Source organism: Homarus americanus, unplaced genomic scaffold, assembly GCF_018991925.1.
Source record: "Homarus americanus isolate GMGI-L3 unplaced genomic scaffold, GMGI_Hamer_2.0 scaffold11150, whole genome shotgun sequence".
NCBI classification, from domain to species: Eukaryota; Metazoa; Arthropoda; class Malacostraca; order Decapoda; family Nephropidae; genus Homarus; species Homarus americanus.
Genome location: NW_024720555.1, coordinates 1,248,457 through 1,274,296, shown reverse-complemented (window position 1 = coordinate 1,274,296; position 25,840 = coordinate 1,248,457). Strand labels below are relative to the sequence as shown.

Below are 25,840 nucleotides of genomic sequence, written 5' to 3'. Positions count from 1 at the left end.
TAAGATCAGAACAGGTTCTACAGCAGCTAGGCACTCTGAAGAAGTGTGTCGAAGGGAGGAACAACGGGAACGTTTCCAGCTTGGGAACAACGTATTAGTTTATAGAATCCCTGAGAGTATATATATATATATATATATATATATATATATATATATATATATATATATATATATATATATATATATATATATATATATATATATACATGACTAGATTACACATGAACCATACGGTGGTCAACAAAGTTCAGAAGAAATCCCAGAAATTCAAGGCGTGGATTAGGTCAAACAATGAGCAGGACAGAAGGATGAATGGAAGAGCCAGGAGCCAAGCAAAGTCAGAGTGTACCAGGACTGAAAAGGAGTTTCAGAAGCTGGTTGCAAGCGAGGTCAGGTCAAACCCAAAGGCGTTTTACCACTATGCAAAGTCTAAATTAAAAACACGAGTAGGAGTATCAAACCTGAGGATTGAAGATGGTAATTACGCAGATTCTGACCAGGATTAAGCAAAGGCATTGAACAGCTTCTTTTCCTCGGTGTTCACAAGAGAGGATGCGATTAACCTACCTGCGTTTGAGGACATATGGTTCGACACAGCACTGACCCACATTGTGTTCACAGAAGAGGTTATAAGAGTCCCAGCCCTGACATGGTGCATCCCAGTGCTAAGAGTGTTGTGCAACAAGCTTGCCGAGCCCCTGAAGATCCTGTTCTGTAAATGCCTGGATGAACAAGAGGTCCCCAGTGATTGGAAAATGGCTTATGCGAGTCCTATCTTCAAGAAGGGCGATCGTCACTTCACGAACAACTATAAACCGGTGAGCCTGACTAGCATAATATGTAAAGTACTTAAGAGCATTATCAGAGATGCCATGAGGGAACATCTACTATGAAACAACTTTGTAAAGGATTGCCAACACGGTTTAATGCCGGGGCGCTCCTGCTCAATGCAATTACAGTACTCAAGGTACTGGATATTTGGACCCATATTCTAGAACAGGGTGGTAATATTGACAATATATACCTAGATTTTGCCAAGGCTTTTGACCAGTGTACCCCCAAAAGGGGCTGAAAATTAAACTGAAAGGGTACAGGATTCGGGGAAATGTCCTAGCGTGGATAGATGACTTTCTACATGACCGCAAACAGTACGAAATCATCATCTGTACCTGTCACAAGCGGGGTACCATAGGGCAGTGTATTGGGCCCGCTGTTGTTTGTTTGCCTCATAAATGATATGTCTGACACTGTACATACCTCCATACATATGTTTGTGGATGATGCCAAGTTATTTCGGGAAATTAAGAACCAAGCAGACTGCGAAGAGCTGCAGAAGGATCTCTGTGAACTCCAAGAGGGAAGTGCTTCCCCATCTGGAGTACTGTCACCCGAGATATACTGTACTAGGGATTGTCAGTCGATTGAAAATGTCCAAAGGAGGGCCATCAGACTGCTGCCTGCACTACAGCACCTCAATTACCCTGCGAGATTGGAGCGCCTGAACTTGCCTAGCTTATACTACAGACGGGCAAGGGGGGACCTAATTGAGGTGTATAAGCATCTCAAGGGGCACTACTCAGTCAAGTGTCCTTACCTGGAGCTGGCAGACTCTCGCCCCACAAGGGGTCACAGCTCAAGATTGAAGAAGCCGCAAGCCCAGAAAACTATGAGGGGTATCTTTTTCGGAGTGAGAGTTGTGAACTCTTGGAATAATCTGCCAGTGTGTGTTGTGACGGCACCGAGTGTGAGCTCTTTCAAGACCAGACTTGACAAGCACTGAAGCAAGTTCAGCGGCTAACAAGCCTATCAGAGGTGAAGAGGATAAAAGTAAGTAAAAGTAAATAAACTTCTAGGATATCATCTCTTGTCTGTCTAGGCAATTGGAGACTTCCCAAACTATAAAGTTCAGTAACCATTTACAGCTGGGTGGCCTAAGGACTGCACCCTGAAAAATGGGTACTGTATAGTATAGCTATATATGAAGGGATCTTCCCCCAGTAACAGATTCCACTATATGGGTTTATTTAGTTTTTGTTTTGTCTTGTCTTATGCATATTATCTATTCTGTACTACTGTTATATATTTCTTTAAGTCATATTACTAGTTCATGAACTTGGTCCTATGGAGTATTCATAAAGGAATAAGGACCTTATTCAGGCAGTCAAGAATGAGTGACAATGCCATGAGTCAGTTCTTGAGGCATGTGACTACTGATGATATGTAACATACTTCAGTATAATGGTAAATCATAATTATATTTTTACCTCTCCAGGTGGTCATTCTCAACCTCTCCTTCCCTCCACATTCAAGCTTCAACATCTCTTGACCTTCCTCTATTTTCTCACCCTCCCTCTACACAAAACCTCATTAATGGCCCAATACACTCTACTGCCTTCTTCACTCTAAAAGGGTTTCCCATCTCACACCATGTCACATTACACATCCAAATGACCATTCCCATATCGTCCTCTTTTTAACTGCCACACAACAACGAACTTCTCACATTGGCTAGCTGCAGATAACTTTCCTTTCAAGTAATAAAAAAAGAAGTCCTCTTGCTGACAATAAAGGCAACAGCTCCCTAAGAGAGAGAGAGAGACTTATTCACTGTCGTTCCTCCAAATTACTGTTAACTATAGTCAACTGCAACAGGCCGACACATTACCACCTATTACAGGTAACTAACTAACCTCTCTGGAATTTTGGGTGATAAATATCTCATTACCCGAATACCCAAACTTCTTCAATAATTAGTCATAAGAGATCATTACATTGATTAATTCTCAAAGAAATTATCATTATTTTTTTTTATTCAACATGACACACAAGTTTCCTAGGTTTTTAATATGGTATAAAACAATACATTACATCTCACTGAAGTTTTTACAGGATAAGGAGTAATAGGCGCTGCACGGTACAATTTTTATGACACTTTCATCTCATTTGTTTAACAACCTTACGAAACACCCCAGAGGTCTGCTTCTAGGGGAGAAATATCGCCCACTATCACTGAATGATGTAGCAAATAATTATTACAAGTTATTTAGTTCATGGTACAGTACAAACAAGTCATTTACTGAATGTTAAAACATTTTTTAAGTCAATTTAAATTCAAATTTCAGCTTCCTTTATTATTATTTTACATTTTATTTCCTTGGATTTTAAAGTTTATTCCTTACCTCCAGAAATTTTTTTGGGAGCTCATTAGTTAAGTAATTTCAGCACTGTTGTATGTATTAAAGAAATCAGATTACCACAAAAATAATCACAGGAATAGTACAAAGTGTTTCTCTCACAGCGTAAGTAAGACAGTTCTTAGGCTGTGTTCACGGGGATATTTTAAAGCTTCACGGTGAGCCAATGGCCAGTGTGTGTATATATATATATATATATATATATATATATATATATATATATATATATATATATATATATATATATATATATATATATATATATATATATATATATATATATATATATATATATATATAACCGTGATTGTTCTAACAGTAGAGTGTTCACCAGGACCAATTACAGTACTGTGGATGTAAAAAGTACAAAACCGACTAGTAAATAACAACACGATGAAAACTTTACGTTGCAACTTGCTCAAACACTGTGTCCACCATTTTAAAATTCAATTTCTATTCTACGTAAGAAGATTAAAAGTGTCTATCAAGTCTTTAAAACTAATCTAATTTTCTGGATTTTTGTAAAACTGCTTCTATAGTAGTAAATTTCATGATCAGTTGTTGACTTTTAGAAAAATTTCTTGATTCACTGATTTTTCCATCATCATTGACAGTAAAATTTAGATTATGGGAGCACACAGACCTTAAGTCCAAATATTCTTCTCCACATATGAAGGCATCTGTGTGAAAATAACCACAAGGTCATCCTCACATAACACTGCAACACACAGACAACCCATCACTTTCCCTTCAACATACTCATTCCAACATCATACATCGTCATACTCTGCATAAAAAATTAAGTATCACACCTTAAATAATGATAATAAAAAGAGTCGTCGTTGTCTTTACGCAGAGTACGCTGAGTTACACTTCATTCACGTGGTTCTCAGTCCGCGGTCTCCTCCTCATTGACAGGCTGTTGTGTCTTCTAAACGGCTTCTTCTCCTTCCAGAATTCCTTGCGTACAGAACTGGCGCGGAGATCAAAGATATGCTTACACTTGTCCAGAATTTCCTGCGCCATTTTTGTCTCGCACTCAAACACATAGTCTTTAAATCGATTCTCCCCCTGGCAGGTTAACTGGAATTCCATTTTGCCTGTTGGGGGGAAAAACCAAAACAGAATCGTGATTATCAGAAACTAACAGTCTTCACCATACACATCTTTGATTGATGACATATTGAATTAAAGACATGGGGGGAAAACAGAAGAAACGGAAGGAAGAAATGGAGTACCGTAAATTGATATGAGAATGAACATGGCAAAAAAAACAAAAAAAACCTACTGATTAGTGGTATGAGTGAAGGACCATTGTTGGAAGATGGCCATGTGTTGTCTGAAAGGAGGACGTTTGGTAGTACGTAGTTCAATAGTGTACGGTAAGTGTGGAAGGTGGCTACAAAGACACGAGGCACAGCCGTGTAAATGGTAGACTGGAGGATGTTTCTGACTTTTAAGTGTTACATAAGTGTCAATTCCCTTACATGCACATCCATCAAGAGCTTACATTAAAAAACATTATACACACACACAACAGGACATTACACACACACACACACACACAACAGGACATTACACACACACAGCAACAGGACATTACAAACACACAGCAGTACAATCAAACACACACTATATCACTACACACACAGAGCAGCAAGATGCTACACAGACAACACACACAAAATAACAGGACTCACTACTAACAGACACACCACAGAGGCCTCTCACCTCTTTTCTCTGCCTTAGGACAACAGTCCACCACCTGCACCATGTTGTATGTCACTGGGTGGGGGGAACGAAGGTGTAGAAGTGCTCCCCCAACCTTCTGCTGTAGTGGATGGATTTCCAATTTTTCTCCAGAAATTCCTGAAATTTTCACAGCATTTTATACTAGATGTGTGATCAACTGTGAAATTCCATTATTACATTAAATCTGAAGCAGTCTTTGAGATAATGTACAAAAATACTGTACAAAGAACTTGGGAGCATCAGCTCCTAACTAATGTACTGTACAGTACTCCCTCTTTATCGACGGGGGTTACGTTCTGTAAACGGCAGTCGATAAAGAAACCGTCGATACCGTGATGGTTACGTAATTTTTCTAACTATTATTAGCATATGTTGAATAAATGTACCTTTAAGCATTAATGCGTTTCCTTTACACATAACCTTAAATAATAGTGTATAAATAATAATATAATAAGTGGACAAAAATACTAGCAAACTTACGATTTCATTTATTGAAGTGAACATCGGTCCTTACAGTAAACAAAACAGTGTACAGTACAGTAAAAGTCCAAAAATCCGGATGCCCAAGGCAAATTGTTTACCATTTATTATTACAACACTTTACACTGAAACGCGGGTAGTTTCAACAAAAATATTGTATATTTCCATTCAAGTATTTATTCAAGTCAATTAGGAGGGAATATTATTGTAATACAACAGTTTTTTAACTAAACCATTCGAAAAGTGATTACGGTAACATCTTTTGAACGAAAGAAAGCGCAAGTCATTGTTTTCGTCACGATTTGATCCCACTTTCCACTGTAATACATACGTCATTTCAACAAAAATATTACATTTCCGTGAATGTATTATATCAAGCACAGTATGAATAGAATATCATTGTAATATAACAGAATTTTAACCGAAAACTATTAAAAAAACGAGTAACATCTCAAGAACATTGGAAGCTTAGGTAAAGTCTTTTGTTTTCGTCATGTATTTTATCCTATTTTACATTGAAATACATCACGTTTCAGCAAAACTACTATTTATTTCCGAGAATATATTCATTCAGGCGCAGTTTAGGTAAAATATACGTGTGATGTAATAATTTTTTAACTGAAAACGATTCGAAAAACACGTACCCTCTAGCCCTGTTCAAGGAGAGGACTGGGAGAAGCTGTTTGGTGCTGCAGACGATGACAAGGAAAATGATTTTGATGGATTTTAATGAAAATATTCAGAAATATGGTATCGTAATATTTATTCAAGTCAATTAGGATATTATTGTAATACAATACAACAGTTTTTTAACTAAACCATTCGAAAAGTGATTACGGTAACATCTTTTGAACGAAAGAAAGCGCAAGTCATTGTTTTCGTCACGATTTGATCCCACTTTCCACTGTAATACATACGTCATTTTAGCAAAAATATTACATTTCCGTGAATGGATTATATCAAGCACATTTCAAAATAAAAATCCGGCTAAATAATCCGTCGATAATCGAAACCGTCTATAAAAAATCCGTCGATAAAGAGGGAGTACTGTACTGTAGAGTGAAAAACCAACTTTACAAAATTTCTGGCTTATTTGAGACCAGTTCCCCAAAATGTAGGAGTCTTCTGGATCAACAACTCTGATTTATATAAAATTTGCCCGTGTATATTTGCTCCAAAAGGCATCTTTACGGAGGTTTTGACGAATTTCAAAATGAACACCACGCCTACTGTTGTCTCAGTAGGATTGTCAAAACCCTCCGTCTGTTGTGTTATGTTTCACACAAAATAGTAAAGATACTTATTTGGAAAAAAAAAATATATATAAAATTCCACAGGCTATTTAAACACTATTAAATTATCCTTTAGATCACATTAAAAAAAAAAAGTACTTAGGAATTTCCAATGGAGTCAAATCCACATACCACCGACCCATACACACATTTATTCCCCTGTGTTTGCGAACTCCATATCTGTGAACTTACTTATTAATGACCCTTTATTCAAGACTCACGATTGAATTGAAATTCAGCTGTCCACAAGGCTGTGAGAATTTTTTTGACCGACCATTGGGGCCTGCGGGGCAAAAATTTAATAATCCTGTAATAATAATAATAATAATTCAGATAAGTAGGAAAAAAAAAAGAAAAAAAAAAAGCTGCCTATCTACCTATTGGACAAACTAAAATCGTTCCGGACCACGGGAGTTTCCGGACCACAGAATGCCGGACTAGAGAGGTACAACCTGTACTGTACTGTATCCGAAGTGATATAAGTTACGTGTTTATTTACATACTCAGACTTGAATTATACGCAGAGAAAACTAATATTCTTCTTAAAAAAAATGATCATTGGTATTACAAAAACTCACTCCAAATAAACATTAACACCATCTCTGAAACATTGACCAGTTTTAACCCAAACTATTATGAAAAAAATTATAATTGTGGTAGCCACTTTTTCCATATGGTATTAAATTCAGTATTTACGAATTCACAATTTTCAACAATTTCCAAGAACGTAACCACTCTCGAATACGGAGGGGATAAGTATATACACACCACTCTCCCATACACACAGGCCATGAATACAGATCATACTTGTCCAGGTGAGTCAAACAAGGCATCAGTTAGCTAGTTACCTGAGAACACAACATAACACAAACAAGAACGTACCAAGACAAGCTTCACACTTCCCGAACTTCAGTAACCACATAACTTTGTAAGAACGGTAAAGCGTCGCCTCCACAGCTGACATGTTGTTGAAGTCCGGTGGATTTTCAATTCTTTTACCTGAAATATATCAAGGAACACTTATATTAATCCCTCTTTGATTATATAACTGGATATATTAATAATATTTTTACCTGTATATAACTGGGTATATTAATTATATTTTTACCTTGGAGTATATTTAACCTCCTTTTATGATATAACTGGGTATATATTTCCATTCCCCTTTTACCCAAATTGCCATCATAGCCAAGAAAGGAGTTGCCTTAACTGGTGATAGTGAAACACACAATTGTCATCATGTTTAACTTAACCAGCAGTTCCTTGCATGTAGAGGACAGTCTTACTCTAGTCAAACCCAATCTTGACTTAGGTATTAAATGTTTTTTTTCTTTGAATTTTTCCAATTTTGCAAAGAAAAAATCTTGTTTTAGGCTTGTAAGAGTTACTGTCTCCCGGCTGTGTAAAAAATAGCCGTGAATGATGACAGTGAAGCTGCCTCACAATGCCCATACAGCCCCCTCTAACAAGGAAGACTGCTGGGGAATAATGATGTTGGCAATCCCTACTGTCACTTAAGGAATGATCTTTAAGCCTACAGAGAATACAGTACTTGGGCTCTTTTTGTGAATATTGAAATGTATGACTCTCCCATACTGAAGCACCTTGAGGCAAACTATGCGAACCAGTGTTTCAATATACAAAACTATCATTACATTATACTTGAGCAAAAAACAGTTAGAATTTATTAAATACTAAGGCAAACTACTGTATGTCAAAATCTATTAATACGTACTATTGTCTCGGACTACAGCAAACTCGGTGCAATTTATGTCTGACAGGGTCTTCTCCAGATCCAACTCTATGCCTGGCTCATCTTCTTTCTCTAGGTGATAATCTAAGCCAGCATCTGAAAAAATACAAGTCAAAGGTGCACAGGTATGAAACAGAATTCTCTTATCACCTGTACATTAGAAGACACCCTAGTTTATATCACCTGAAGATTAGACACCCCAGCTTATTTCACTTGATGAAAAAACATCCTAGCACTAACCTACCCTCCCCCCCACCCAGGTAGAATTATGGTGAAATAAGCTAGAGGTTTCTAATCACCAGGTGAAATATGCTCGGGTTTCTAATTATCAGGTGAACTAACATAACACTAATTATAAATACAGTATGTGGAGGTTAAATTAATTAGACTTAATGCTGTATTTATACATATGTTGAGGATAAACCAAACAATAAGACTCACTCAGCCAGTACACTAACTCACCTATTATCTTAACCATGTCCTTCCTCTTGGTTATGGTCCTGTTAAGAATCTCCTTCAGTGTAATATCATAATTCTCTACAATTATTTTGCTAAATGCTCCCCCGGATACAGTTCTGAAAAGGAAGCAAGAAGTAAAAATGAAGGCATGGTGTATAACATTGGTTAAACTGGCTCCATGTTAGAGTTACAGCTGCATCAGTTCTGTTACCCATGACACTTGGCAATATGGCTCCCTCAAGGCAGCATCGCACTGGCACTTTTTCAGTCAACTTTCCCAATTTCTGTCGTTTTTTCCAGTTGTCAAATTTTCTCGAGCGTCTCGCTCAGACAAAACATATAATTTCCGCCTGATTGGCTTGTACCAATTTCCATGGTCAAGTTAAGATCTACTGTTTACTCGATGATGAGAATATTTATATAAAATAAATATCGATGCATATAAAATAAATATCGAGCCTTATAAAATAATTAAATTTAATTTTAAAAGTATTCATTATCGCATTTTTAATAAATTGCTAAGTGTAAATTTTAAAAATTAGTGTTGATATTTGTAAATACATCTGATATGTTTGTTTACATTGAGCAGTTTGTCTACAATTGATGATCGTGGAAAGACTGGCGCACTACTTCTCTATTCGTGTGTGAAGAGGCGCTGAGAAAATTACAATCTTAAGAAAAGTGATGCAAGAAAAATGATGGAAAAAGTGCTAGTGTGATGCTGCATTTAGACCACTACAGTAACATGTGACCCAGTCTAACCTCAGTGCTAATGAGGCGTGCACTTACCCTGTCTATTAAGACAAAGAGGTGGACAGACATGTGGTGACTAGAGCGAGGTAGGTGTTACAGGAGACCTGGTTTATGAAACTGTCAAATGAGGTATGATCTGTTGGTACAGTTGCCTGCACTTGTGCCTGATACAGTGGCTGGTGTATTTTGTGAGATATGACAACTCTGTGTTTGTTTACATTGTATTAATATTCACATAATGGCCCCAGGAATGCTGCAATGGTAGCCAGACTAAGTATACTAGATAAGTATTTCAAAGAATTGCCACATCTCACAAAAAGCACCAGCCAATGTACCAAATCTTGCAGCACACAGCGATTGCTTAGATCTCATTGTGGGCATGAGGAGCGAGTGTTACCACCCGTCACAAAGGCCTTGGGGTTTACTGGGAAAACTCCAACAGGACTGGGAGCATACATTTGTGTCACTCTGAACTGACATCAACTTATAATACTGTATCCAGTATTAAGGTTTTTATTTTTCCTTTTTCACTTCCATTTTCTGGGCTGGTAAACTTTGTTAGGCAGACACCTTTCCCTAGCCAACTACCTGACTGACAAAGTAATTTCAAAGTAAACTTTCACCCTGTAATGAAAAAAAAGTCTTAACCCATTTACTACAGGGATGTCACTTTTAATATTTTATCTAACTAGTGCCCGACAATTTTATTGAGATGAGAGGTGACTCCAGACACAAGTGGTTAAAGGAAATATACTGCAGTGTGAACAACATCTTATTGGCCTAAATATACTGTACACAGGAACACAAATCATACGAGATAATTCTAACGTACAATGTGACTACAATGTCCTGTGATGGTTCACGGACATCCTTCTCGACTAGAGCTAGTACGTTAAACCCAAACTTTTCGATGACATCCCGGTTGCGTAGAGCTTGGAAGTCCCAGTCAACTTGGCCGTCCTCTTCCGCAATGTGAAGGGCGTAACGCTCAACACCACCCCTGTAACATTATATGCAGATTATTAAGAGACTACTCCCAAACTGAGTGACACATCAAGCTAAGTGATTATATGGGAAAGACTTACCCTAACACAGCACTTTACTTTTAAAATTACATATCAAAATAGTAAAAATCTTCCCTATATACTTTAATTTTTATGTAGTATAGTATTACTCTAGTAAAGTTTATGATAAATATTGTTTTCTATAAAAGAGCTGCCTCTAAAATTAACATTGGTTGCCTCAGTGAGTAGCATCTAACATTCTCTCACCTCAACACATAATGACATCATGACACACAGTAAGTGTCTGTACTGTGACTGGTTGCATCACAAATACTGTACAGTAAATATTTCATAACACATTTATTTCATCATGAGCAATAGGGGAGGGACATGTTTTAAGTCCCATTAATAGTGGCAGCAGTGAATAAGTGAAAGCACGTAAGGAAGCCCCAATTGAGGACAAGTAAGGAATTGTACAAGAAGACCAATCAGCCTACATCTCTGTATGCCACAACCAAGAGCACCAATGAACAGTCAGTAGCCTTGTCTCCAGTGGATGCAACATAGTACATAAAGTGTACAAACAAGTCATAACTTTTAGCAAAAACTTGGGAAATATTAAACCTATACAGTACTGTATTGTCTTCTAGGAAACACCATAAGCAATAAAAAAGTTAATAAAAGTACTGTACTATCCAAGCTATTTAACTTTATTATGGTAGGATTCTCACTAGGGTATCATCTGATACAATGAAAACAAACATCAAGGACAAAGTTGTTCTCTAATAAAGCGCTTCATACCTTAAAGGCGGTTGTCTGTTTTCTTTGGTATACAGCCAACAAATGAGGCCAATGAGATCAATTACCCGTGCTTGATGGCAGTTAACCACAGACACAACCATGGGATAACTTGGTTCAGGATTGTCCCCGAATAACAAGTATATGCTGATACGACGTGCTTGTATGTTTGTGTGAGTCTGAAACAAAAATAAGTAAATTAATAAACAGATAAATATATAAATAAATAAATGAATGAAATAATAGTATTGCAAATGGCATATAATACACCCATAGTAAATTTACCCTCACATACACAAACACATCTCACAGCACCAAGTCACAAGCACATCTCCTCCCAGATCTTGTTCTTCTTTTTTATACTCTTCTGACAATGACATAACTTATCCAACTCTTGGATAGACTGACAGCATTAATCCCTTAACCCCTTCACTACAGAGATGTCACTTTTAATATTTTATTTGGCTAACACCAGATAACTTTATTCAGCTCATAGGGGAGCCCATACACAAGGGGTTAATTAACTACACCTACAACCTGTGACCTACTTCATGGCAAGTCAAAAACCACACAGCTACAGTACAACATGGCACGGCAAATACTTCTTCACCAGATATGAAACAAAAACAGATGAAGATACAAACCAAACTACAAAAATAAAAGGAAGTTAAAGACACAAAGCAAACTCACCGTCCCATCAAACTTCGCATATTCAAGAAATGGATTATTAAGACCATCGGGATATTGCCGCACCAGACGAGACAGTAGAGAAACAGGTGGCTGCCGGGGGGTGGGCGAGTCATGAGGGGCGCCAGAAGTTATCACAGCTTTACGGGAAAACAGTTCATTCAGTTCAGCTTCTGCAAGTGAGAGAGACAATTACCAACACACCGTACATCCTTGCCACACACACACACACACACCTTGAATATATAAATCACTCCTTTATTTAACTGATAACACTAATAATACTAAAATCCTCCAGTCCTATTATTCCTTACCATGTTCACTCTACAATCTCTTCATCTAGTTAACTATTTTAAGTAAATGGACCCACAGAGAAGTTGACTTATAAATTCCCCCAAAATAAAGAAAAAGCGGTTGAGGAATTCTGTTTACAAGTTACAGTTCTCTCTACAAGGATCTAAATCCGGTAGTTTTATGGACAATACTACACATCAACATTGTTAAAGCCATCATGGAGATACGTGAACCTTGAACACATATGGTAACCATGTATGTGTTATGGTCAATGTGTCTAGTCAGGCAACCTGCAAAATACCCCTGAAAATGTTGTTTGGTGTTGCTTAGGTCAAGTTATTTAGCTGAGAACTACAAAAAATTCATAAAAAATTCACACTGAACTGAACCTGATCTAACCCATACACAATAAAGCAAAATGATTTGGCACACTGATTGTATTGTATGCACTGTACCATCGAGTGGAGCTGGATTATGTTTCCAAACAACTCTCTTGACTTTAGACGCATTCTTCTTCTCTTTACGCATGATCTCCAGCCTCTGAGCAGTGTAAGACCTCTGTCGATGACCCACGAAGTCCATATCTGAAGAGATTATGCAATATTATAGCTTACTCAGCTCTATACAATTTATAGTACCAAAACAGTATATACAGTAATGATACACTCTATCTGCAACTTTCCAAAATGTATTCATAGTACTAATATTACTGTATGTTTTGACTCGTAAGGTTATGAAGGGAAAAGCTAGAGGTTTACTGTATAATAAATTACATGTGAAGCAATGCAAAGAACAGCAAAATTGAAAAGGGTAAATCATTATAATTAGATAGGAACAAACTTCAGAATTAATTAAAGTAAAAGTCCAGCCTGACACATGGTAAAATAAGGGACAGCAGTGACCCAAGGAATCAGTTTATATATGATACAGTAAGTCCCAACCTGAGGCAATGTCAAGAGAGTGAGGTGGTGGGTCCTCATGGTGTTGTGGCGGGGACTCTGTGTCAGCCAGGCAGGGGAACTCGGCCACGGATTCTGCTGCTGGCTCCACCTGCACCACCACTTCACACAACCCTGAGGGAATATTGAGATTGGGTTCTGTACACTGTCGTCATTATTTCTTGATATGAGATTATTTCTTTATTTTGCATAATATACAATGATAAGACAATGAACTGTATCATCCTGTTAAAAAAAATGTATAATGTACAGTACAGTACCTGTATCATTTCTAAAGGTTGTGCAAGACTTTACTAAATATCAGCCAAAAGCTCTTTCTGGCTAGTTTTGGTACAACCTTTTAATACTATACAGGGTGTCCCCGACCTACGAACGTCCACCGATACAAACGAGGTTAAACTTGAAATTTACAGTAATTTACTTACCTGATGACTTATTTTTTACTTTCATTTACTGTATGTATTTTGTCATTCTATTTTTTTTTCTCTTAAATCAAGTGATTTTAGACGTATATAAGGACTTAAGCTATGATATATTAGTGGGATTTTAAACAGTTCTGTAAGAACGGTATGCACATAGCATGTGTTCCGACTCACGTACAAATCCGACTTAAGAACGTCCTCAGGAACAGAACCCGTTCATAAACTGGGGACCCCCTGTACTCCGTTATCAATATATTTTGTGCCGAGTTTTTTGGCTATAGACAGTAGCAATAGAAGATTCAGGCAAAGTTTCAAAGTGTTTATTCATTAACCTAAGCTTTTCTACAGCTCAAACATTTCTTTATAAAGTTAATTGGAAAAATAAAAAAAAGACCACAGTTTGCTGATAACCTCACAGTACCTGTACTTCATAGGGATAATTTTGACCCTCTTCAGATATTTACATCCAATTTTCCTTGATCCCACATGACCCTCATCGGATTCAGTCTACACTTTAATCAAACTGGTTAAAAACTCTGTAGCAGTCTGACAGCTCCTCCAGTCTGAGCTCACTCCTCACTTAAAAGTATAAGCCAGAATATTTTTCAATATCCAGGCAAACAGACTACTGTACCTGTACCTTCATTCCTAGATAACCTAACCTAACCTAACCTCTGCAGTAGTCTCGCTAAGGGCAGCATATTACTATTTGTCCAGTATTCGTTTTGATTGCTTAGGGTTAATGATGCTGATGAAATTACCTAACCTGACCTTACCTAACCTTGCCTGCCATGATGCAAGCGTGCTAAAAGTTTGTAGTACCGCAGATATTGGTTTGGGTTGTCAATTCCTACTCCTCTCAGCCACAATCAATGGTCAGGAATCTCTCTTACAATAAATTATAAACCAAGACTTAAAACTTTTCTGCAGAATATTTCACAGCTAACATTCTACAAACACCAGCTTAAACCATGTATTGGTGTTGGGTTACGTGTCTAAATTGTATGGCAGTGTTTGGAAAATAATTACAGTACATACATATTTCACTTCTTCAAAGGATTTAAAATCATCGCATATGTACAAAACATCTGCATCCATGACTGCCATGTTTCCAAGTGAATGAATCCAGCAAAGCAAACTTCATCATCTTTGACCAATCAGAACAAAAGGTGAGGAATTAAGATAAGGATCTGTGACGGGAGAAATGACCACTGGGTAATACTTATCACAGCAACCAAGGGAACTCTTACATGGCTACAGCACAGCTACCTGATCCACCATCAAATAAATAATACTGTACATACTATACTTATATGTTATATTTGTTGATTTACATTTATTTAGGCACAGGATATAGGTACAGCAGCCATATGCGAAATATTGATGTCTATTGGTACGGCAGCCTAATACGCGTGTGTGGTGGACCGACTGAAATGACAGAAACAAATATGACTGACTGACTGACTGACTGACCTAACCATTATCGACACAGTCCATCAATAAGGCTGCCGTACCTATACCCAGTGTGTAATTTTGATTGTGTTAATGTAAAGAAAACACCAGTTCCTCGAGTCAGTAATGAGGTAAGGGTTTTCTCGAGGCATCTTTTTTTTTATATACTTTATCCACATTTTCTCTCCTACACAATAATTTGTTTCGTTGCTGGGTCAAGAAGCTTAAGTTTTTGTATTTATTCCTGTGTCCATCCATTAATACATATCTAACTACAGTACTAAGACACGAGGAAGAGTGGCGACCCTCAGCTTAAATCTCCCCAGGACGATAACCCACATAGTTTACTCATCTAACTAACCGTCTCACCCACCTGTGTCATCGCTGGTAACGTAGGAATTCTGTATATGAGACAAAATCCATTGCCTATCGTCATACGTTGCCATTTCTCTTATAAATGAGCGGGTGTGATGGATAAGCCGCTCATGGTGCGGGTGTCTCCCTCTCGCCAGTCACAACAAACGCCGCCATCATTCTTCCAGATCACTTTTACTTTGGATAGTCTACAGTCTTTCTACACAAAAAACATAACGCTAATATACATAAATAACGTTATTTAGTATTATATTTTAGATTACTAATTGTGATTAAGATGAGTATATGCCATTTTAAGACTCGTAATATTTTAATTTCGTGTGTCATGGTGGATGATACCGACTGCTATCATTATGTTATCCAAAGTAATATAGAACATAAGACTATCAGCTGTTTCCTCGGCAATTTTTAAAAAAATTATTTACACTAATTATCTTATTTATGGATAAGGACATTAAGTAGATCCATTTTACTCAAATAGATATTAAGAATGACAATTCTATTATATTCTTCACTTTTTCTAATTCTCCTCTATTTATCCATCTCCTTTTCTCTTTTTCAGTAATGGTCCAGCAGGGGGAACTATGCCGGACCACCACACCCCAGGAACCATGTACAGCAGCAGTGGGATTGTGAGCAGCAGTACTGCAAATAATACACCAGTTCACAGTGGATCTGCCAGCCCGGGGACGGCTCCGAGTAAGACAAATTCAATAACTTATTCACCAAGTTACTCAAAGCCTTCCTTTCCTCCCAACTGCCTCGTCTTCCTGAGTCCACCATCAAGTTCACTCATGTAACTTTAGTAGATATTTATTATAGTTGGTTCATATTATTTTTAACATAAATACCTTTGTACACAGGGCCGGATTCAGGAGTGGGCAAAGTGGGCTGCTGCCCAGGGGCCTCCACAATCTGGGGGCCTCCACATATTACATCTGACCTTGGACTTAAAGAAGCCTATACATGCATTCTTGGACAGAACCATTATTTGAGTAGAGGTTTATCTGATTAATAATGCAAATAATCATCTCTCTGTAATAACTAATAATATATTCTTTTCTGTGAAGTCTCTTGAAAATTTTTGACATGTGCGGTAGTAGCTATATCAGGGCTGGTCGACTGGAAACCACATGGATGACTCCAGTCATGTCTCACTTTTGTGTGTGTGTGTGTGTGTGTGTGTGTTGGGAATTTGTACACTATCAGTAAGTATACAGTTAATTAAACATTTCTCAATGTTCTAATGTCCTCAATATAATTGCATATGGCTTCAAAATTCTCCAAAGAAGTGTTCAAATTTCAAAAATTTCCCGGGGGGCTTACAGCGCCCCCCGGAACTCCCAGATGTTTAGGCTCGCTTCACTCGCCACCCCACCCTCTTGGGTAGTTATAATGAGGGGGGCCTCCACAAAGAGGCTGCCCATGGGCCTCCACAGGTCTAAATCCGGCACTGTTTGTACACTGAAATTTCTGTGTTGTTGAGGCGTAACTAGGTCATTTATGTATTTTTTAGTTTTTTTAGTTTAACAAATTTATTGGCAAAGCTTGTAGTACAGTTTGCCTATTCTGAGTAATTCAGTCAGGTCTTGACACTGAGGGCGGTATCACTTCTCACTGCCACGCAGGACAGAGGTTCATACACAAATAAATACACCATATTCATTAACACCTATATACTGTGTATGTATAGAGGTCAGATTCATGTGGGTAATGTCACTCTTCACTGCCATACAGGACAGAGGTTCGTACACAAAGAATGCATCATATTCATTAAAACTATATAGGTCAGATTCATGTGGGTAATGTCACTGTTCACTGCCATGCAGGACAGAGGTTCGCACACAAACAAAGAAATACATCATATTCATTAGCGGTATATATACAGTAGGTCAGTGGTTCACATACATCGGAGTCATATTCTAATTGAAGACTAATCAGTGTGGGCTAGCAAATTTGGGATAAACAGCAAGAATGTCCACAAGCACCCCTGATTCAATGAAGTAATTACATAGTTCAAGATACAATAAGTCAGGTGGCCTGAAGTCTTTGACAGTGTCACATTCAATAATATAGTGTTCAAGTGTATGCTTTAAAGGTTTTTGAACTTGTTCCCGTAAAATAAGAAGCACCCTGTAAAATAAGAAATACCCCGTAAAATAAGAAATACCCCGTAAAATAAGAAGTACCCCATAAAATAAGCAGTACCCAGTAAAATAAGTCGTACCCCGTAAAATACGCCATAAGAAATTGAATGTTGCTGATAAGGCTATACTGTAGGTATCAAGATAGACACAATGACTAAAAGTCCAAAAGGTTATTGAGTGGGAGAACCTTCCTTTGGCGTAACATGGGGGGAGGGGGGGGGGGTAGCCTCGGAGGAAAAAGCACAAATTGATAAAATGAGATTATCTTTTTGTTTTGATTAATGAAAGTGGTAGAGAGAGAGAGAGAGAGAGATCTTAAGTCAGACACATAAACTAGTTCCCCAAAGTACCAGAACAAATGCGAAGCGTAATATTGACTAATACCTAAGATGTGTCAACCCAAAAAAATAGAGAATAAATTAAAGAAAGAAACGAGAATGAAGTAGAGAAAGAAATAAAGAGAGAAGCGAGAATGAAGTAGAGAAATAAATAAATAAAGAAGCAGGAATGAAGTAGAGAAAGAAATAAAGAAAGAAGCAGGAATGAAGTTGATAAATAAATAAAAAAAGAAGCAGGAATGAAGTAGAGAAAGAAATAAAGAAAGATGTGAGAATGAAGTTATGAAAGAAAGCGAGAATGGAACAGAGAAACAAGTGAGGTTAGCCAGTGCAGGAAGCGGATATTTTACCACAGTCGTCACGTGTATTCATACCGGATTCACTAACTCAGCTCTATCCTAAGTAGTTTGGGGGTACTCTGAGCTACAGTACATCTCGAGGGCAAGGGAGAACCGTAACGTTAAATTACAGACTCGTAGTTCCCCCTAACCAAACCGAAATTAATGTACAGTAAACACACACACACACGCACGTATCAATCTGTCACTCGAAAGTTCAAACTCATCACGAGGGTTTAGTTTAGTTTAGTTAGGTTTGATATGGTTAAGTTAGGTTACGTCAAGTTTTGGTTTGTTAGATTAGGTTAGGTTTAGCTGGGTCGGGTTAGGTTACATTGAGTTTCAGTTAGGTTACTTTGGATTTGGTTAGATTAAGTTCGTATATGAATCCTTCTTTTTTTCTGAGATGGAAGTAACCCAAAACCGCAATACTCAACCGTGTGTTATTTTTAAGTGCACCAGTTTAGTGTTCATGCTGTCTTATCATAGCCGGACACTTGTTGTTGACGATCACAATCAGTTGTTATTCTTGGAAGTGTTTGTGGGTCTTCAGGGTCTTATCGGAGCATTATAACACGAGATTTCCTGCGATGCTCAACGTGTGTGACTCTGAGACCATGTAGGATGAGAGGCATGAGGCTACTGTAGACCATGTAGGATGAGAGGCATGAGGCTACTGTAGACCATGTAGGATGAGAGGGATGAGGCTACTGTAGACTATGTAGGATGAGAGGCATGAGGCTACTGTAGACCATGTAGGATGAGAGGGATGAGGCTACTGTAGACCATGTAGGATGAGAGGCATGAGGCTACTGTAGACCATGTAGGATGAGAGGCATGAGGCTACTGTAGATGAGAGGCATGAGCATGTGAGAGGCATGAGGCTACTGTAGACCATGTAGGATGAGAGGCATGAGTCTACTGTAGACCATGTAGGATGAGAGGCATGAGGCTACTGTAGACCATGTAGGATGAGAGGCATGAGGCTACTGTAGACCACACGGGTTGAGCGGTATAAGTCTTCCATATTTCTAACAAGTATTAGTAAATATATTAAATAAAACTCGTCACGTTATAATTGTACGTATATATATATATATAGGGTGTTTCGTAAATGCCTTTCATAATTCAGAGGGTGTATTCCTGAGATATAAATGAAGATAAATTTCTAAATGACCAAATTGTCAATTCTCAATAGTTTCCGAGTTACAGCACATGGCAGGTTTGGTAGGAATGTAATGAAAAGTACGGTTACCTTTTTTTTTCTTTTTTTTTTGGCACTCCCGTACATCCTTGTGTAAGGTGAAGCGCAGAAGCGTTTACAGCGCCCAACAGGGAAGCATGCTAAGTTCATGCTTGCCTTTATGTCTCATGAGTTAAGGGCGTAGAAGCCTGAAGAGTCAGTGGTTTATGTCATCAAGTTATTGGAAGCTCCAACAACTCCCTGAATACGAATTCGCAACTTTCGACAGGTACCTACTTTACTGCTAGGTGAACAGGGACTACTGGGGGCTAGGAAGTAAGTCCAAACAACTTCCACTGGCCCGGGAATCGAACCCGTCTAAATCGCTCATAACATATCGCAAGCCATCAGAAGTCATAGTCTGCATGTCTAAGTACAGGGATGACCAAAACGTAAAATATACCCAATATAGCATCCAAATTCTTATGGTAGTTAAAGTAAAATTTTACCCAGTGGTTAATATAAATGATGATATTATATCCAAGTGGTTCATTAGTGAATCATCAAAACAATAACAGCACTATGTTGTCCTGTTTAGCAAGCATCAGGCATTCTCAAAACAAAGACCAGACAATGTCATTGCTTCTAATTTGACTCGTGGTGGTGACGTAATTGCAAATGGCGGCCCTGTTTCTAGAGAAATAAACTTTTCTCGACTATTATAGCAGGATATTAAACTTTTATTACAAATTATATATACCGTATCACTCTACGAACGTGGCAGAGTATATTTCTTGTGTTTTCCCAGAACCGACAACTCGTCCATTGTGGCGCCATGTACAGGACAGTGTGACAAACTTTCACAACACCCCTGGGGTCTTTGAATGTGTGCAACACTCACTAGTGCAACGGGCTGAGGTCTGTATTGAGCAAGAGGAGCGGAACTTGAACATTTCCTCTAAATGTTAATATCAATACAAATCATCTGGCATTATTATTGTTAATAAACGTCACTAACGCAGTATATTGGATGTTTCATATACCAGTACACTCCATATACAGTACAGTAGGTTTCATTACACTCCTACCAAGCATGTCATGTACTGTAACTCCGAAACTATTGAGAATTGAAGGTTTGGTCATCTAGTCATATATCTTTATTTATATCTCAGGAATACACAGCCTAATTTATGAAGGGTACTTACGGAACACCCCGTATGGACAACAGCTGCTCGTAGACCTAACAACGGTATATAGGTTTTCTTGAGGTGTTTTCTTCTCTTTGTTCTGGTGATAACCGTCTCTTGTGCAATATGTTTGTTCTACGACCTCCCCCCCACTTCAATATTAATACCCCACAAAATGGGGAGGGCTTTGAAGACGAGGGAAAATGTGGGGTTAAATCACGTAAATCAGAGTATTTTACGTATTATTGACCAAAAAAAGTTTGTGTTTCTTTCACTGTTCTCGGGAAAATTGCTGCAATTTTACAAACACTAACGTAACCTACTAGCCTGGCCCCACAGTGGTCACAGGCCACAGTAGGTGCACGTGATCATGTGGAGAATATGCTAATGATAAGTAAGCTTTTTGAGTAGTCGTTATCAGCTGTGTGTGTGTGTGGTTAACTCACAGAACAGTATACTGTATATATGTTTCCCACTAACACATTCGCTTGTCAGTGGGGTGTACTGTCCAGGGTGTTGTAGGCGTGTAGTGCCCCCTTACATACTCCAGACTTCCTGTGTCATATAACAGTATATATCATGGACTTCTGTGAGGACTTTGTTTCAGTACACTTCAGTATGTATTATTGTTATAGAAAAATGAATATCAGGACAGATAGTAGTCGTTGACGTTAAGCGCGTAACAAGGTAGTCGATATAATGTGTTATCTTATACGGTGAGGTCTCAGTGTTATGATTTATGTGGTATTATCCGGTATGTTACATAATTCCTGCACTTATATACAGCTCTGTATACTAGGTGCCAAACGTATTCAGATCTAACTATCTCAATACACAATTTAGCGACCTTCAGTTGGTTAGTGCAGCTGATGGCGACATTCAAGTCCTAAGTTGATAACATGAGCGACTACAAGAGTACAGTAGCTCACAGGCTGTGGTGGGGTGTACTCGTCACGCTCGCTACGTTCAGCCGCGGATGAGACTGAAGTAGTAATTACTGTACCTTTGTTGTCTGTATTAGCTATAGGCAATGTTGGGAACTCATGAGAAATCCTTCCCCTGCACTTACAGTACTCAGTGCCGAATTTGTGGCGAAAATAGAAAACATAGCCTTGAGCATTACATATGAGAGTGCAGACCAAATCGCTCGCTCTTTGTTGCCACTTAACAAAACTCTGTAAATTCATCTTAACTACCAATGTCTTGGACACTAATTTACCGTTATATAGAAAATTTTGTACCATATAAAATACATGCTCTGGGTGCGAGGTCCACTGCCTTATTCTTTACCGTGTAATTCAGTTTGACGGCTGATTTGCATGTGTACTGTACAGTATATAGGACTGCCGTCCTTATATAGGGTGCGTAAGTAAAGACCTAAATACTAAACAAACATAATTGTAAATATATCGTGAAAAATCTATGAATAATAATTATTTTTTTAATTATTTGGAATGTGTTAGAGTTTACGAGTGGTAGAAACTAATAAGTATTATGTTTAGGTTCGTAGTGTATAATGTTGACTTAATGTTTTGGTCTTATTTTACTTTATTATTGTATTATTTATCTAATGGTATCTAACATTAGCTATTGTACTCTAACCTAGCCTAACTAAACACTAACGACATGTTAACCTTTCCTAGGATGCGCGTCGGGGGATTTGAACAGCCAGTAAGTGTACCTAGTAGTGCCTGACCCTAGTGCCATGAAGTTGGCACCATCACCTACCCACCTCCAGTGCCATTATGTGGTGGTGCTGGTCCTGAGCTGTGGCCTCAATCTGGCACATCATCTCCCACCTAACGAAGGTATGTACATCTCTCTACCTGTAGTAAACTTGTTTTTAAACTAAACACCTGTATTGACGTCTTTCTCACTCTGTCTCTGTACCGATATTTTTTGTACCGATCTCTGCACCGATTTTTTCTTTCTGTGCCGATATCGCGTGCTACCCCTCAAGCAGTTTCTTATAAGGTCTTAGAAAGTGGCCATTATTCCCGACATTTTCCAGTGTGTGTGTGTGTGTGTGTGTGTGTGTGTGTGTGTGTGTGTGTGTGTGTGTGTGTGTGTGTGTAGCCCTTATACCGGGTCCTACAAGGCTTCATCACTTCAGTATATTTCAGGCAGTACCATCACAAAAGTGTTGTAACTCAGCCACTATTATCGCTGGGAAATGAGTCAGATTATTAAAGAGATAAAATATATCCGGACATGCTGGCGGGTCACTATCACCCACTGGCACCAAGGACGAGTACCACCTGGTCTGTATGTGTGTTTGTGTGTGTTTGTTTATGTGTGTGTGTGTGTGTGTGTGTGTGTGTATGTGTGTGTGTGTGTATGTGTTTGTATGTGTTTGTAAATTATGCACAAAATGCCACGACGACATCATCTATGGAGCCATGCATGATCTTACAGTATAGTGCCAATCACGTGTTCGAATCTCTCTTGCTAGCCACCAATCACGTGTTCGAATCTCTCTTGTTAGCCACCAATCACGTGTTCGAATCTCTCTTGTTAGCCACCAATCACGTGTTCGAATCCCTCTCGGTGGGAAGGTAAACACGTGGCTGACATAATTTGATAGAGACTCCGTATGTATAGTGAAGCCTCCATATAAGGGACTTCTCTCAATATAATCCGTTAGTTGGAGGTGGGTCTCATATCTAACGGACACTCGATATAACGGACTTTCATCTCTGTATTACGTTAAATAGACGTTTCACTACATTGAAATATGGTTGTAGTGATTAACTAATATTCACCTGAAGATTAGCCACCCTAACCTAACCTAATCACACCTAACCAAACGTAACGTAACCAAACGTAACCTCAACCTAACCTAACCTAACCAAACGTAACCTAACCAAACATAAACAAACTAAACCTAATTAGTTACCAAGATAAGACATTATGTAAAAAGTCACCGGGGCTCTGTTGTTATGCTTAGATTGAGTCACCAACTTTGTTGTTTTATGATGAATCTGGCGAAATAAGGAGAAGCAGCCATGTAATTAACCGCTAGGCTTCGTTGTGTCATCCTTGTTTGACCCTTAGTGGTGGCAGACCCTTAGTGGTGGTAGACCCTTAGTGGTGGTAGACCCTTAGTGGTGGTAGACCCTTAATTGGTGGTAGACCTAAGTGGTGGTAGACCCTTAGTGGTAGTAGACCCTAGTGGTGGTACACTAGTGGTGGCAGACCCTTAGTGGTGGTAGACCCTTAGTGGTGGTAGACCCTAAGTGGTGAACACCTTAGTGGTAGTAGACCCCTAGTGGTGGTACACTAGTGGTGGCAGACCCTTAGTGGTGGCAGACCCTTAGTGGTGGCAGACCCTTAGTGGTGGTAGACCCCTAGTGGTGGTACACTAGTGGTGGCAGACCCTTAGTGGTGGCAGACCCTTAGTGGTGGAAGACCCTTAGTGGTGGTAGACCCTTAGTGGTGGTAACATTAGTGGTGGTCACACTAGTGGTGGTGAACCCTAGTGGTGGTAGCCTTAGTGGTGGTGAGCCCTTAGTGGTGGTACACTAGTGGTGGTAGACCCTTAGTGGTGGTAGACCTTAGTGGTGGCAGACCCTAGTGGTGGTACACTGGTGGTGGTACACTAGTGGTGGCAGACCCCTAGTGGTGGTACATAGTGGTGGTGTACACTAGTGGTGGTACACTAGTGGTGGCAGACCCCTAGTGGTGGTACACTAGTGGTGGTACACTAGTGGTGGTACACTAGTGGTGGCAGACCCTTAGTGGTGGCAGACCCCTAGTGGTGGTACACTAGTGGTGGGACCCTTAGGTGGTGGTACACACTAGTGGTGGTACACTAGTGGTGGTACTAGTGGTGGTACACTAGTGGTGGCAGACCCTTAGTGGTGGCAGACTAGTGGTGGTACACTAGTGGTGGCAGACCCTTAGTGGTGGTACACTAGTGGTGGTACACTAGTGGTGGCAGACTAGTGGTGTACACTAGTGGTGGTACACTGGTGGTGGTACACTAGTGGTGGCAGACCTAGTGGTGGTACACTAGTGGTGGTACACTAGTGGTGGTACACTAGTGGTGGCAGACCCTTAGTGGTGGCAGACCCCTAGTGGTGGTACACTAGTGGTGGCAGACCCTTAGTGGTGGTACTAGTGGTGGTACACTAGTGGTGGCAGACCCTTAGTGGTGGCAGACCCTAGTGGTGGTACACTAGTGGTGGCAGACCCTAGTGGTGGTACACTAGTGGTGGCAGACCCTTAGTGGTGGTACACTGGTGGTGGTACACTAGTGGTGGCAGACCCTTAGTGGTGGCAGACCCTAGTGGTGGTACACTAGTGGTGGCAGACCCCTAGTGGTGGTAGACCCTTAGTGGTGGCAGACCCCTAGTGGTGGTACACTAGTGGTGGCAGACCCTTAGTGGTGTCTGAACCTGATGGTAGCAAGAACGAAACTCCAGGGTGGCTAACTGTTTTTACCAGGCCGGGTAGTCAGCCACTTATCATGTGTCGTTATCGGTCAGTTACCTGCCTGATAACACCTTGCTTGTGACTCCTAACCTAACCTAACCTAACCTAACCTAACCTCAACCTAACCTAACCTAACCTAACCTAATCGGAAAATATGATTATTTTCTGTCTTTCTCTCTTCTCCTCACTCCGCTCCTCCCTCACATGCTCCCTCTCTTCTCTCCTTCCTCCCTCCCTCACATGCTCCCTCTCTTCTCCTCCCTCACTCCCTCCTCCTCACATGCTCCTCTCTTCTCTCCCTCACATGCTCCCTCTCTTCTCTCCTTCCTCCCTCCCTCACATGCTACCTATCTCATCACACAGGTGGGTTATGCGTGAAGAAGATTGACATCCAGGAGAGTAAGAGCAAAGACACTGACGCTTACAAATTCTACCTACACCTCGAGCCTGCCTGTTCCCCAGGTGAGTGACTGCTGGTACCTCCCCCACCCCTCCTGCCTCCCCACCCTCCTGTACCTCCCACACCCTCCTGTACCTCC

The 25,840-nt window shown here is 39.4% G+C and overlaps 1 protein-coding gene and 1 long non-coding RNA gene across 3 annotated transcripts; one reads left to right on the top strand and one right to left on the bottom strand.

Annotated features, from left to right (window-relative positions):
• Positions 1-2,910: 2,910 nt before the first annotated feature.
• On the bottom strand, positions 2,911-15,848 carry LOC121860587 (target of rapamycin complex 2 subunit MAPKAP1-like). Its single transcript, XM_042357759.1, has 11 exons — positions 15,673-15,848; positions 13,408-13,539; positions 12,922-13,050; positions 12,176-12,345; positions 11,489-11,664; positions 10,516-10,683; positions 8,934-9,046; positions 8,454-8,567; positions 7,601-7,717; positions 4,926-5,063; positions 2,911-4,294 (listed from the first exon to the last, which is right to left on the bottom strand). The coding sequence occupies exons 1-11, from the start codon at positions 15,743-15,745 to the stop codon at positions 4,062-4,064; spliced, it is 1,563 nt and encodes a 520-aa protein (XP_042213693.1). The 5' UTR covers positions 15,746-15,848; the 3' UTR covers positions 2,911-4,061.
• Positions 15,849-21,774: 5,926 nt separating this feature from the next.
• On the top strand, positions 21,775-25,792 carry LOC121860646. Of its 2 annotated transcripts, none has more exons than XR_006087901.1 (3): positions 21,775-22,228; positions 22,511-22,675; positions 25,665-25,792. It is a non-coding gene; the product is annotated as an uncharacterized LOC121860646 (long non-coding RNA). The 2 variants fall into 2 exon arrangements; XR_006087902.1 differs by having other exon boundaries at positions 21,775-22,232.
• Positions 25,793-25,840: the final 48 nt, after the last annotated feature.